The sequence below is a fragment of the Magnolia sinica genome, chromosome 3 (assembly GCF_029962835.1).
Source record: "Magnolia sinica isolate HGM2019 chromosome 3, MsV1, whole genome shotgun sequence".
NCBI lineage: Eukaryota > Viridiplantae > Streptophyta > Magnoliopsida > Magnoliales > Magnoliaceae > Magnolia > Magnolia sinica.
In genome coordinates this window covers 114,396,791-114,412,652 of record NC_080575.1, presented here as the reverse complement: position 1 = coordinate 114,412,652, position 15,862 = coordinate 114,396,791, and the positions used below count along the sequence as shown (strand labels likewise).

Here is a 15,862-nt window from a genome sequence, read left to right as displayed (position 1 = left end):
TGATCGACATTAAACTATATAGACATTCTTTTCTAGATATAATGTTTTGCAATATGTTACATATACATTGGGTGAGAGAATACAAGATAAAGTTTCATACAAGAAAATATAGATATACAAATACACACGACATGGCACGGTTGGCAAAGTGGAGAGAGGGAAGGAAAAAACAGAGAAAGAAACATACAAGAAAACATACACAAATACCCAATGAGTTTCAGGGACGACTTCCACGCAAAATATGAAAACCACGTCCGGCCATTTTGAATTAAGTAACCTGGCTATTTTCTGGACTTCGAAGAGTGCATGTGCACTTCATAAATCCTCGGTACTCCACAACCTGCTTCCACCAGTCACCAGGTATGAGTCCCCTTGGTCACCCCAAGAATAATAGCAATTGCAGCAAGAACAGCCTGTGCATGAAAAATCACAGAATTATTCTCGATTGGAAAGCCCGGAGGCAGAGAACATAAATATCCTCTTTTTTCTACTTCTAAGTAATGAGAAACAGGAGAAGCAATCTCATTCAATCTATTAAAGAACCATAAACGAAACGGATGGAAGACAAATATTCAGAAACCAACAGAAACTATTTGAACAAACTAACAACATACTGAGGAACTGAATGACATTATTCAATACAAAAAGATTAATTCTCACAGACTACATTAGGCACAGATATCAGGAGAATCACTCGAAGTCATAACCACTGATGGAGGATCTATAACGATTCAAGCCATAACCAATGATGGAGGTGAGTCATGGGCCCATCTTAATGTATATAGAAAGTGCAAGGATTGACTGCATTGGAGCAATTGAATAACAGAGGGTGGGATAGAGCTAACAACTGAGACATAGCTCACCTCCTGCCCACATAATGCAAATGTTCCAGTCTCTCTTGAAGCATGACAACCAGTACAAAAACTTCATGACTTACAAACCCTGTATAGAATGATGAATAAGCTTCAAAACATGGCTCAGATGTTCATGGGATGAACATTCCTTTAGGCCCTCGATTGAAGCAAACAGCAATATATCAACTCATGATACAGAGAACTGATCAAATCAGGGGTGGCGACACTTTAGTTCATGATGACAACCAAGCCCCCAACTTTTGAGGGATCACTTTCTTCTTCTTCTTCTTCTTCTTCTTCTTTTTGAGTTACAACATAGGAGCCAAAACGACCCGGGAAGTAACTTCTTTAATGAACACGGTAACTTGAAGTTGAAAACAAGAGACTACACAAAGAAAGACCGTGCAGATCTTTTGGCAAGTACATAGAATATTAGAACAGGAATATATACTTACAGCAATTGTGCATGCAGCATACCCTGGTTTCTCTCTGTAATCCACTCGGCTACATAGGAGAATGAAAGCCCCAGCGTACCACGGTATAGCAGCAAGAAAGAAACCAATGATGAACCTTACAAACAAATATATCATCAGCCATTCACCTTCATTGGGACAAAAAAAAAAAAAAAGATGGAAGAAATAACTCAACTGCGGAAATATAAAAGGAAAGAAACAGAAATAAGATGGAACAAAAAAGTCAAATGCATTAAATGTACCTGATTTTGAAAAACATCATTTTGAAATCATTTACATAAACATTTCAGATTTGTGTTATCAAGAATTCTTGCATTTTAATACAGAAACACCGTAGGTTTACTGATTTTGACCGAAATCCTGAACAAGAGCATGAGAAAATTCAAAAGGGATTTATTTTTTTTCCTCTAATCATCCAGGGGGGGAAATCCCATAGTAAAAATCCTAAAACAAAGTGAAAGCTGTAAACAAATAAGTGCAAAACTCAAAATAATGTTTTTTTATCAGTAGTAAAACTCAATTCCACGTGGCTCACAAATTTAAGCAACAAGTTCAAATGGCAATTTATGAGCGAAAAAATGTCAGAACAGATAATAAACTAAGAGAACTTACAGAAACCAGCCGAGACCAATACCGCAGCAGGGAAGGCGGGCTTCTCTTACAGGTCTTCCTTCAACAACTGCAACATAACATTGAATACCATCAGAACATAAATTGGGAAATTGTATGGAAAACATTAATCTAAATATTATAACCCTTTTTATGTAAATATCACCATAGTACCAAATTTCAACAACTTGATTTTTAAAAAAAGGTTGCATTCTTAATATATATTACTGATATCTAATTCCCAGTACATTCTACTTTAATAAAATATCTCTCAACACCGAATTAACCAAAAATTCAAATATATCTCTCAACGAATACTGAAGGAGAAAATGGAGATAAGAAAAAAAGGATCATAGTTCAATCCTTTTTCTTACTAATTAAAGAGGGGTCACTAGCAAGCATTTTGCGTAAATGAGCGAGCAGTGAGGGAGAAAAAATACTCTTCCGGAGGCACACAACAATTGAACCTAAAACCATCTTCTTACTAAATCCAATGTGATCAAAGGTTTTTTGTATGCAATACTTTGTCATGTAACCACAAGGGACTTGCAAGAAAAATAAATAAATTGTTAGTGTTGGAAATCGACCCGTAGAGGGATGAGAGGAGCTGATTGACTAAAATACCCAGATGATGATTGAATTTTTGTAATCTTTTATGAGGATGATAAATTGATACAAACGCCGATGTCCATTATCAATTACCCGCAAGGCCCTTTCTTTCTTTATCCTTTTTTTTTCCCTTTTTCCCTCCCTCCCCCCACCTATGCAAGGCCCTTTCTTTCTTTTTCCCTTTTCCCCCCCTTTTCCTTCTCTCCCTCCCTCCCTCCCTCCCTCCCCCAACCCACGCAGAGCCTTCTTCTTTTCCTTTTTTTTCTTTTCTCCCTCCCTCAAGAGATCAGGGGCCATCAACCTCCCTCAGTTAAACAAAGTATATAACTGAGGAAGGAGACCCAAGGTCACCCCGACAAATTACACCACTCGACCCCAATATCTCCAGCAGACGTTCCCACAAATGCCAGATACAGCGCTGCCCAATCGATTACCAATCCTTTGACTTTCTCAATCAGCGAATTTTCAAGAGGAACCAGCACCTCCTTGAAAATTTTGTTATTCCTCTCTTTCCACACTTCCCCTGAAAATGGACTATAGCTCCATTGCATAATTCTCCTTCAATTTAACCGTTCTGGGCCCAACAAATTCCAAATTCCAGAAAGACTTCCATAACGCATTCGCAACCGGACTGTGAAGAAGGAGGTGGTTACAGGACTCTTTATTCAATTCACACATGGCACACCAATTGGGGAGTCCTATACCATGGCCTTGCAGCTTATCAACTGTGATGATTTTCTGATTTATTGCAAACCACATGAAAGCTGACACTTTAGGAGGGGTGGGAAACTTCCAAAGAGGGGCAGCGATCTGCGACTTGGCTTCATTCAGCAAAAGTACTTAGCAGTGAATCTTCCAGAGGCGTCTTCTTTCCACAATCTTTTGTCCTCCTTCAAAAGAGAAAGGCAAATTCCTAAAAGACTGAGGAGAGACTGGAATCCCTCCAATTCCTCTTCCTTTTAAGGTTTCTTCTAAGCGCAATATCCAAGTCAGCCTCTCTCCAGTGTAATCCATGCAGTCCTTCACTGAGATATGCCTTTCCATAAGGAGTCTATATAGCCCAGGAAAACTGATGGCAGGATGGCTTTTTTTAAGCCATTCATCTTCACAAAAATTAATGGATTCTCCATTATTGACTAAGAACCTAGATTGCTTCGAAGAATTAACTTCATGTTGAGACCCGAGATTGCTTCAAAGCTTCTAAGAATGAAGCAAATGTTGTCAGTTTCTTGCAATGATGCTTTGCGGAAGACCATTATATCAACAACAAATTGGAGATGCAATATCAACAGACTTCCCGCCCAAATGCCTTCAATCAGCCAATTCATCTCCCCTTTCACAAATAGACTATTGAGGCCTTCCACTACCAGAAGGAATAGGAAGGGGGATAGGGGATTCCTTGTCTTAATCCCCTCGAGCTCCTAAAGAATCCACATGGCATTCCATTAACAAGGAGGGAGAAGTGAGCTGTGGACAAGCATTCCATGATCAATTTTTCCATTAAAATTTTTTTTTAAAAAAAAAAAAAAACCCATTCTGTTCGTCATGTAGCTTAGCAAGCCTCAGTTGACTCTATCATATACCTTTCCACAACCACTTTGCAAACAACACCAGTAACTTTGGAGATCTTCCTTGAATCAATACATTAATTAGGGATTAGGATACCAGCTAGGATTTCCCAGTCCATGATGAAGGCTTCCTGAAAAGGTGAAATGAGGTAGTGAACAACCTTTTTCAACCTGTTTGCAAGAGCTTAGGAAACGATTTTGTAGATGCTCCCAAGAATATTGATGGGTCGGAAATCTTGCAATTCCACAGCTCCTTGCTTTTTCAATATCAGGCAGACCAGAGTTGCATTCAGGCTTTTGTTGAGTCTGCCCCTCTCATGGAATTATTTCATGACCTCCATGACATCTAGTTGACAAACTCCCTGCAGGCTTGAAAGAACCTGATCGCAAGCCCATCTGCCCCCAGCACTTTATCACTATTCATGTCCAAAATCGCCACTCTAATTTCCTCCATGGTAAAGGGCATTCTAAGCTGGTAGCTTCCTCCTCCAAGATACTGTAGAACTGAACACCATCCAGTCTAGGTCTGTGGTATAGAGTTCCTTGCAGAACTCCACAATCAAATTCTGGATCTCTTCCTTCTTTACAATCAATTTTCCGTCCACTATTAGATTACTGATTAAGTTCCTTCTTCTCCTAGCATTTGCTATGCATTGAAGAAAGCTGTATTGTGATCTCCCTTTAGCCACAACACTCTAGACCATTGCCTCCAAGCCATCTCTTGTGGGATGATGAATTTCCATTCCCTTAGCTCCACCCTTTCAGCCTTCTCTCTGACACTTAGACTTCCTGCAGCTTCAAGATTATCCAGCTCTTCAGTGCACCGGAGAATAAACTCCGATTTGGCTGCTTCAATGAATTTCAGCTCCTTGCCTCCTTGGTGCATGTTTTAAGTTTAGATTCAATACCGTGCAGCTTTTTACAGTCTGCAACCCACCCAAGCCACCATTCCTCCATATTGATAAACCCCGGCAACCGAAGTCATCTGTTTCGAACTTAGATGACCTCGGCCGCAATAAGAAACGATATCCAGCAATACTGGTTGCAGTCCAAGATTGGCCTGGAAAGGATGGTCTTAATAGAATTTAGGAAGACATTCTCCCAGTTCATTTCAACCAAGAAACAATCCAGCCCGCACATCACTGGATGATCTTGGTGATTGGACCGGGTGAAAGGTCCCCCCTCAAAAGGAATATCCACTCTGCTTGACCTCGGCTCATTTTCAAATGAGCTTATTCACAAGAAGTTTGGCTCGCCTCGAGTCACCGTTCAAGCCGAGTCAAACCAAGCTAGATCAAGCCAAGCCGAGCGAACTTTTCGAGCTAGCTCGGCTCGTGTACAGCTCTAGCTGAGGATATATCCTCCAACCTCTCGGTCGGATGTTCCCTATACATTGCCTCCCTATGTCCCGAACTCTGACATTGGTTGTGCTTGATCATCTAGAGGAAAGCCATCTCTCCCATCTTCAGTTGTCTTTCCCAAACGCTGACCTAGGTCTGGAATTTCTAGCCTTTCTTTTTATCCACTTTTGGCAGCATGTCTCTGATATTGTGCCGTGAATAAAAGCAAGTTATCAAACTTGTTGTTATTTTCTCTTCACAAATTGCTGAATTCTGCCCTACACTTCCCAATTTGTAAAATGTTTCAGTAGCCTTCTTTTCTCTATAAATTACCATAAACCACCCTCAGTTTCTGAATTGGCCAAACTGACCCCCTTCTCCCTCTACCCTAAAGGAGTCCTACTAATGCAACTAGAATCAAACAACAGAAACAAAATGGGAAATCATGAAGCTAAGCACCAGAAAGTAGAAACAAACAATCAACAGACAATGTGGAAAATTCATATGCAAGAAGAAACTTGAAGAATCAAAAGAGACTGTGAGCACAATGCGCAACAGCCCTCTCCAACTCTAACAACTCAGTAAATGACTATTAACGCCGTCCGCAATGCACACTAGGACCGCAGATCTTCCGTTGGATCAATCAAAACCCTCTAAGCAGTTCAAATCTTCAATCTAGATGGTTGGAAGGACAATATCCTTGATCACAACCCTCGAATGGGCGCAATCTTTGATCGGCCGCCCGGATCACCTAATCCAGGACGTTTCCGTCAATTTGCAAATAAAAAATAAAAAAATGCAGTGCATCAATCATCGATTTTAGTGCAGAACATGGAGAGAGAGTTCTTCACTGATTTTTACTTTTCGGAAGTATAAATCCATTAGCTTTCTGGAGTCAAGACTAGAAATCAAGCATAAGAAAGAACAAAAATCTAGGTTTTTTGTTCAGCTACATGAAAGAAGAGCAAAATTAGGGTTTTGGGGGGGGGGGAGAGAGAGAGAGAGAGAGAGAGAGAGAGAGAGAGAGAGAGAGAGAGACCTGGAACAGCTTGATAGCCATGGGAATGGTGATAGTAAGGAGGACCAGGAGCGACAGCTCCGGGCGGAGGAATCGGCTGAGGGAATCCGATCGCGGGCTGAGGGTAGGACGGAACGCCTTGAAACGTTCCGTAGTGGTGCTGGTGCTGAGGATCAGTGTCGATTCCTCGGCTCTTCCCTTCTCCTTCTTCGCTCATCTTCCGAGATCGATGGACTGATCCTTCTCCCCTTCTAGAGAAAGCCAACGCAAGCAGGAGAGGAGACTCTGTCTCTTCTTCCACGATGGGGTTCGCTCTGCGTCTGTCGCGTGTCAGAATCCAGCGTGTGTCGCCACCCACTGGGGCCACATGCTGACTTTACCGATTAGTACTAGAACCGTCCATTTATAGATATACTACTGTAGATACGCTATTTCCCCTAATCCCACCTCAATGACGACGTTAATCGTTGATTTTTTTCAAGCCGAATATGAGCCGTTGTAAATTCTCTTTCCATTGTTCTAAACTAATTAACAGATAGTGTGGTAATTTTTTAGCGTAGTCAACATCGCTTTGAGTCAAGAAAATGGACGATTCTGATCATTATACTACAGGTCATGTGGGCCCCACTTGTGGCTCCCCATGCTGGAACATGCAAACGAATTCCTCTCAAGATACGGTGTAGTAAGAACCTGAACAAGATGGAGCCATCTCGGATTCCGCAGACTTAGGGGTGTCTACTGAGTAGAACCGAGTCTAGCTGGCCTCAGCTTAACTCGGCTTGGCCACTAGCTTACCTTGGCTCCAACTCAGCTCAGCGCGGTCCTCAAGCTTGACTAGTTGGCTCGGCTCGGTTCAATCAGCAGCTCAGGCCAATTCGAGCCTACTTCAAGCCAAGTTCAAGCCAAGTTCACATATGCAATATTCTCGCAAACACATGGCCTGCACGTTCAAAATCTCACTATATGCAAAACAACAATAGCAACGTTTTAAAAAAGGTATGTTATTAAACACCTTCTAAGCAACACAAAATTCAAGAAAAAAATGATATTTGTTTCATATACATACCTTCATTGCAACTAGCCACACTTCCTTGAGTCATTTCTTCAAACACTTAGTGAGCAAATCAATATCAAGGTAACCAAGTCACCGAACTGGTTCGATTCGAGTCAGGTTCGATCCGAATCAAGTCAAGCTGGGGCCAGCTTGAACTCGGTTCGAACTCATTTTCGAGCTCAAAAAATCAGCTCGACTCGGCTTGAACTCAGCTTCAAACCAAGTTGAATCGAGCTTTTTCGAGTCAATTCGAGCGAGCTAACCGAGCTAGCTCGATTCGTGTACACCCATATCCGCAGTACAGGGGAAGCGGATTGCTTAGTAACTCACTACGCTTAGCGTACTGAGTAAATTCTGTTATGTCCACCTTAATTTATTTATTTTATCCACTCTGTCCATCCATTTTCCAAGATAATTTTAGCTCTTGAGCCCAAAAACGAATCATATAAAATGTTCAATTGGACCAGACCACAGGAAACAGTTGATTTGAACTTCTACCATTAAAAATTTCTTAGGAGCCATAGAAGTTTTGGATCAAACTTATATTTGTGTTTACCGTTCGTCCATGTCTTAAAGATCTCATGAACAGGTTGGATGATAAATAAACATCACTGTGGGGCCTAGCAAGGTTTCAATGGTGGAAATCATTATATACATTGTTTCTTGTGGTATGATTCACTTGATCTTTGGATATGCTTCAATTTTGGGATCAACCCCTTAAATTAGATGAAAAAACTGATGGACGGAGTGGATAGTACATGTGCATTCAAGGTGGGCCCAACTGAGTTTACTCAGTACGCAATCCGATTTGCAGTACACAAGGCATGGTTACGTATCAATCGAGTCCGCTGTATGTTTATCTCTGAATTTTTGCATCCATGGGAAGCTTTTAACGATTTGATTGTTGACCGTCAATAAGAAGGTAGAAAATGGAAGTAGTTAACAATGGTAAATTGAAGAAAAGCGATTGATAAAATCTCTTAAACAGGCATGACTTTCTAGAAGCATTAGCCATCCGTTCGAGGGCCATTAGATAGATGGGCCATATTCATAAGTCATAGTGTAAGTTCACGGTGGAGATTATTCCAAGATATTGGCTCTTCTCTGACATATCTGTCGAGAGGGCCTGTGCCCTTTTAGGAATTTTTATTGTAATAGTTTCGGAACGATATAAGGATAAAATGATAAATTTCTCATGAGATTATATTTTTCTAGTACCAAGATAATATTTTGTACCTTTTCAAATCAAACTGCCCCTTTGCCCACATACTCGCCTATAAGGCCATTATTTTCTAATGTCTTTTTTAGAAAATGAGACTATGAGCTCCACAAAATCACAAATAAGCTTATTGTTTGGGAGATTTGATCCGTTTATTTACTTCATATCCTTGGACACTGGAGTCATTAATCACATCTTCATCTGAGGGCTCTATAGCATCCAATAACGGTGTCATTTTTCTTACAGCTATTTTTCTCTGATGTGATTCATCTTTGATATCTTCTTTTCCGAATGTTAGAGTCATATCCTAAAATTATTTCACTACGCTAATGTTCTAAATGGATTTCAATGGAGATGCACAGTGTGCCCCCACAATATCATTCCTTAAGCATATATATGGGGAGACCCATTTTCAGGTTTTTGAATTTTTTAGGGAGAGGGGACCATCACCACCACCGATTCGAGAAAGCGGGGGGAACACCACCATTGAATCGGGGGGGGAGGGAGATGGGACCACCACCACTGATGAGAACAGTCAAGACCATTACTTCCACCTTTACAAGACCCACTCTGACAATTATCCGATGTGTTTACGGTAATAGTACTTTCATTCCAATGACATTCTGGCGACATTTTGAGGTGATAATACCTTCAATTCAGCAACAATCTTCGTATCACCAATCAATTTCAAGTTTTTCAAGTTTTCCTTCAAGAGAGTGCGACTAGCATGATGGGTAAAGGTAAGAGTACATGTGTGATTTTTTTAAACATTTGCTAGTGTGGATCGCACGTAGGCATTCTGGATCCCTTGACTAGTACTAATCCTGACTAGGCACTGTAAATCCCACATGGCCCATTATGGATACCACTTGGTGACTAAGGATTCCACCTGGGCACCCTTTTGTAGATGTTGAATGAATGAATGTGCACGTAGATGTATTTGTGGATTGTAAATATTGAATTATATGAATGTGAGTAAGAGTGTGCTTGGTGGATGTGGATTTTAAATTAAATGAATTAAAATGTGGAAGTGCATGTGGATGCGGATGTGAATGTGAATGTTGATCTATAAGAATGAAAATGTGAAAGTGGACGTGATATTTAAAGTGGAGGTGGATTTGTATGTATGTGTATGTGGAAGTACATTGGTTGTGAATATTTAATTGTATAGTATAAAATTGTGAAAGTGAATGTAAATGTAGAATTGTATGAATGAAAATGTGGAAACGGAAGTGGAAGTGGAGCGAATTTGTATAAATGTGGATATGGATTATGTGGTGTAAAAAATGTGAAAGTGTATACATGTGTGTGTGTGTGTGTGTGTGTGTGAAAGTGAATGTCAATATTGTTTTCTATAGTGTCTATTTGGATGTAGTTGTCAATATTGAATTGTATGAATGTACATGTGAAAGTGCATATGAATGTGGTTGTGAATTTTAAATTATAAGGATCTCCTGAGTAGTATAGATCTCACCTGGGGGTAGATCCCCTCTAAGCAATGTGGATCATGACACACTACTCAGGGGATCCATACAATTCAAACTCATATCCATATCCATATCCACATCCATATTCACATCTTTATCCACATCCAAAAGTATGAAAATGTAGAATGTATAAGTTTGTAATAGAGGGAGATGGTGTCGAAGTAATCGAAAGCGGACCGGGTGATCCATAGTCAAGGATGAGAAAGTGACTCATATCGAAAAAACACCCATAAAAGTCGAGGACTGAAATATTATATTTAAAAAGAGAGTCTAGGAATTTTAGTTTTTTTTTTCCAAAAAATATGTAATTAAATTTAAATGTCATTCAGGCAACTACTTCTTTGTATCCGTGTTGTGAATTTTATTATAGTTGATATTGATTGTGAATTAATGTATTTATCTCTTTCAATAAATTTTGCTTGTGAAATTTGAATTAAATGGAGAATTGAATAGACGTGGAAGTAGATGCAACTTATTGTTATGAATTTTGAATTGAATTGATGAGGATGTGGAAATGATTATGGGTTGTGAATATTGAATTGTATGAATGAAGAATTAAATGGATGTGGATGTTGATGTATATTATGACTATAAAATTTGAATCAAACGGATGACAATGTGGACTTGGAAGTGATTATGGGCTATGAATGTTGAATTGTATGAATGAAGAATTAAATAGATGTGATTTATGCCTATGAATTTTGAATAAAATGGATGAGGATGTAGACGCAAAAGTAGTTATGAGTTGTGAATGGTGAATTGTATGAATGCAAATTTAGAAGCGGATATGAAATTTCAATTATATGAATAAAAAAGTGGGAATGAATGTGCAACTGGGGGAGCTTGGATCCCCCAAGACACCGTGGATCGCACCCGTGGGTTTGGACCCCTAGGCACTATGGATTGCACCGGAGGAGGGGAATGGATCCTCCCTGGACACTGTGGATCGCATTTAGGAGGATGGATCTCTCTAGGCATTGTGGATTGCACTTGAGACTCTCAGATGTGATCTCAGTGGGTTTCCGTCGATTGAGCCAAACTGTGTGTCACACTTGGGACATGGATCTCACCTGAGACACTTTCCATGAAAGCAGTTATAACTCTCTCGTTATATGTCTAATTTAAATGATCTTACAGTTGTTGGAAAGATAAATTGATGAACTTTCAAATATATTTTGAATAATTTCATTTGGATACCATTTAATTATCCAAAAGTGAGGTTAACAGTTCATCATAATATAAATAACACATTAAAAAAAAAGGTGAAAGTGATAAAAAAAAAAGGTCATAACTCTCTCATTAAAAGTCCGATTGAGGTGATCTTATACTCATTAGAAAGATAATTTGATGAACTTTGAAATATATTTGGAATCATCGTATTTGGATATAATTTGATAGCAAAAAAATGGGCCTAAAATTCATATTTTTATTTATTTAATTTAACATTCATATTTACATTTTCATTCATTAAATTCAACGTTCACCTCTACCTCCACATACATATCTTTATTTATTTGATTCAACATTTATAATTGTATCCACTTCTCCAATCACATTTTCATTCATTCAATTTAAACTCCGCATCCATATATTCATTCATTCAATTCAAATTCAATATTTATATCTACTTTTTTATTCATTCAATTCAATATGCACATCCACAACTATATTTTCATTCATTTAATTTTATATCCACACTCACATTTACGTTTTCATTCACATTCATGTCCACATCCACATGCACTTACACATTTATCATTCAATAATTTCATCATTCACATCCACATCCACATTCATATTCATTCAATTTAAAATTCACAACCGCATCCACATCCATTCATAGAATTTCACTTCCACATTCATCAATTCAAAATTCATAACCACAACCTCAACCACATCCACATATAAATTCATTCAATTCATCATTCACATACACATCCACATCCATCGGCATTATATACAATAAGCATTAAAAAATAATGAGTACGTTCATTTAATTTAATATCAATTATTTAAAAAATCACAACATTTATATATAAAAAAAGTGGCCTCTTAAATGCCATATACATTTAATTACATATCTCATAAAAATCGAGATCTGTGAAAATACCCGAAGAGGATTTTGTAGTAATATAATTAGTGTTTATTGAGTGGTGCTACGTCATCCACAAAGCAAGAATAGCCAAGAGGGATATGGTCGAGTCGATAAAGAAGCCTAGAGCGGTTACTAGGATAAGTGACAAGCTTAGAAGGAAGTCTTCAGAAGGATCCTTAATTTTGCTCGGGTGGTAGACTCTCGGGAGTTTCAACATCCAGTCAAGGGTTTGAGTATCCATAGGTGGTGAAATCTCACTATGGCGTGAGTGTGTGGGGGTGTGTACGTGTGTAAAAAAAAGAAGTCTTCAGAAGGTCAATAATGTTGAAATGGTTACAGTAACCGTTAAAACTTGGTAAGCGTGCAAATAATCAATTTAAGGCCACAAATAACAATGAATTCAAAAGAAAACGTGTCTCATATCAACCAAATCAAATTAAATCTATTTTTTAATTACTTTATACTTCTTAGTATTATCAGTCGTTTATATTCCTTAGTGTAATTGGTAGCAATAATTAAGTAGTTGTCAACTTTAGTTATAATTCAAATCTATGCTCATACACTAGCTTAGTTCGAATATGAGGCAAGTTCTCCATTCAGAAATGTGCTTTACGGTTGTTCTTTGCGACCGTTTATAAGAATTTCCTTCTTGCTTTATCTGTATTGAAAAAGTCATTTTATTTAGAAGGTAAAGGTGCAACCCATCTTTAGAGGACATACCACACCCTTTAATAATCACCTGATCATCTTAAAATAATGTTGTATAAGTAGCCGAATAGACGATCGATCTTATTTGACATTGGTCAAATATGGTCGATTTCGATGTATTTGCTTATCTTGGCATTTGGGGTCTTAGTTGTTCGGTTTAAATTGAACCATACATTCAATTCTGGCATGCTTACACAAACCACGTGAATGAATTTGAAATCGAGAGGCAACAATAACAAGGGAAATATATAACATGCTAAATATCTTTAATGATACTTGGAGTGTTTTTTATGAAATCACAATCGACAGGATGATAAGACATGAAACAACTGAGAGGTATTCAAAAGCAAACCAAGTGGTTAAGAGGCATCTGGGGGCGCTCAAGAGGTGTCCAAAAGTAGACCAAGCGACTAAGAAGCGTAGGAAAACGAAATACGGTTAAAGCACAGTCGAGTGTCCAGAAGTAGATTGTGGCTAAGAGGCCAAAGCACGGTCGGGCGCCACCTATTGAATGTAGGCGACCGAAATGGGAGGTCGGGAGTATTGTTCCTGAAGAATGAAACTAGGATATACATAGGGGGCTACCCTTCCATGGGAATCCACCGTATTATGGAAGACGAAACCAGGTAGGCCTTAAACCACCTTCAATGGTTGAATCTCGTTATTTGAATCGTGATCAAATTATTTAAACGATTTAGGAAGTAGCACGCCAAGTTCCCGGCTGTATTACTACCTTAGTCAACTATAAGCCCTATTCGGAATGGATTGATTGATAGTCTCCATTGTCATGACCGATTTTGCCATTTTTCGATCAGGATGACCAAGATCGACTAAGGCGGTTGAATTTGCTGTCTCTCGATTAAGATGACCGAGTACGATCAAGGTGACCGGATTTGTTGTTTTTTGACCAAGATGACAGAATTTGCTATTTTTTCACAAAGATGACCAAGTTCGACCAAGATGGACGAGTTTGTCGTTTCTTGACTAAGATAGCGAGTTCAACCAATATGGCCAAATTTGCTGTTTTTCAACCGAGACTACCAAATTCAAGCAAAATGGTTGAATTTGTCATTTTTTAACTAAGATGATCGGATTCAAAGTTAATTGGTTTAGATTGAGCCGCTGTATCAATTATGGCACACTCGCGCAACGAGAAACAAACTAAGCGACTAACAAAATCATCTAAGTTCAAGCACCCCACATGTGCACATATGTCACCATTAATTTTTTAGTAAAAACTATAACATGTGTCAAATATACCACTAACTTTTCTAAGTCTTCTACATGTGTCATAATTCATTCTTCCTGTGATCTATAATATTTCATGAAAGACAAAACAAATAGCTAGCAACAAGCCTAACAACGGCCACTGACTGTTACTGGCGACACAACTTGCTCGAATCCAAATAAGCCCATGGGTTAAATAGAAATTACATTGACCATCAATGTAAACAAAAGTACCAAATTATAAAGGTTGGAGTAATCTAATTTAAAATCTTTTACTATCCAACATAGATAGTAAGACCATCATATTAACTATTATGATTATTACAAGAGGACCCTGGATTCAAATGCTAAAATTCAACATCTTAGACAACATCATAAATAATAAGCCCAGCTCTCAACCATACGTAATACAAAAGGCTAGGGATAATTTTACCCTACTAATTACTTTTCACCTTATTAAGGCGGTTTTAAGCCCAAGGTGAGTCTGACATGTGATCCATAACTTGGACAAAATTGGGCCTATTCAGCCCGATTCAACTCACCATTGAACAAGTCGGTCCAAGTCATCTTTAACCACCACAACCCTTTCTCTAGCTAAAAGGAGAAATTTTGATACTCTAGAATAGGAAGATACTCAGCAAATGGGCACTGTTGCGCGGTCATGGGCAACAGGCCTTTGGCCATCTATTCTTTCTCCATCCCCTTCTGAGAATATCTTGCAAAGGTATTCAGGAAGCTTTCTTCGAGAGCTTTGATCTTGCATCTGTCTTATGGTATTTAGATGGATCATAAAAATGAGTGTGTTAACTTGATGTTTTTTTAATCAGCTAATTGTTATTTAGTTATGGATAGTATGATGAAAAAACAGTCAATATATAAAACCTAACATATAAATTCTTATTAATCGGGGATTAGGGATGTTGAATAAACCTGAATTTTGAAGACTACCACATGTAATGCGGGTATTGCATCTTAGCCTGTTGATTTACCTAATATATTCCCGGTGGGGCGTATCAAAGTGTCTAGTATGAATCATCACACTCAGCTATAACTAAAACCACGTGCCTCCATTTACTTTCGTTTATTGAAGAAAATGTCAGGGGTATTACCGTCTTTAACCAAAACCACATGGACATTCGGGAAGGAAAACGATTGCGTACGTTGCATAGTACCTACTACCTACCGCAGACACTTTCTCAAACACGGGGAAACGACTTAACATAACATGAAATCCAACCGTCCATCAGCTGCATCCCGCCGTATTTAGCTTTGATCCCAATAACTAGGCTGAATTCAATACTCAAATCGGCCACTCCATTAAATTATACCTAAAAACATGTAAATCTACGTAGTATGGCCCACCAGAGATTTGGAATACTAAGATTTCGGGTGATCCTTTCAACCTGATGAGTCAAATCAGATGAATGGATTGGATAGCATAAAAACACCACGGTGAGCCCTGAAAAAACAAATGGTGAAAATTCCATCTCAATCTTTTCCCAAGGTATGGCCTACTGTGTCTCAGATGGTCGTAATTTTTGGATCATAAGGTGAAAATGAGGCAACTAACCTGATGGACGGGGTGGATCTCATAAAAGAGA

General features: G+C 38.7%; 1 protein-coding gene across 1 annotated transcript; it reads right to left on the bottom strand.

Annotated features, from left to right (window-relative positions):
* On the bottom strand, positions 1 to 6,865 carry LOC131240829 (large ribosomal subunit protein eL20z). The gene is made up of 4 exons (XM_058239316.1): positions 6,493 to 6,865; positions 1,940 to 2,006; positions 1,310 to 1,424; positions 1 to 413 (listed from the first exon to the last, which is right to left on the bottom strand). The coding sequence occupies exons 1-4, from the start codon at positions 6,686 to 6,688 to the stop codon at positions 354 to 356; spliced, it is 438 nt and encodes a 145-aa protein (XP_058095299.1). The 5' UTR covers positions 6,689 to 6,865; the 3' UTR covers positions 1 to 353.
* Between the last annotated feature and the right edge of the window lie 8,997 nt (positions 6,866 to 15,862).

Bases quoted from the DNA above. Each gene is read 5' to 3' on its own strand.
- LOC131240829 (XM_058239316.1), bottom strand. From the start codon at position 6,688: ATGAGCGAAGAAGGAGAAGGGAAGAGCCGAGGAATCGACACTGATCCT. The intron at 2,007-6,492 runs GTCTCTCTCTCT...GTTATGTTGCAG, and splicing joins TGGCTATCAAGCTGTTCCAG to TTGTTGAAGGAAGACCTGTA. The intron at 414-1,309 runs GTAAGTATATAT...TTTCATGCACAG, and splicing joins ATGCTGCATGCACAATTGCT to GCTGTTCTTGCTGCAATTGC.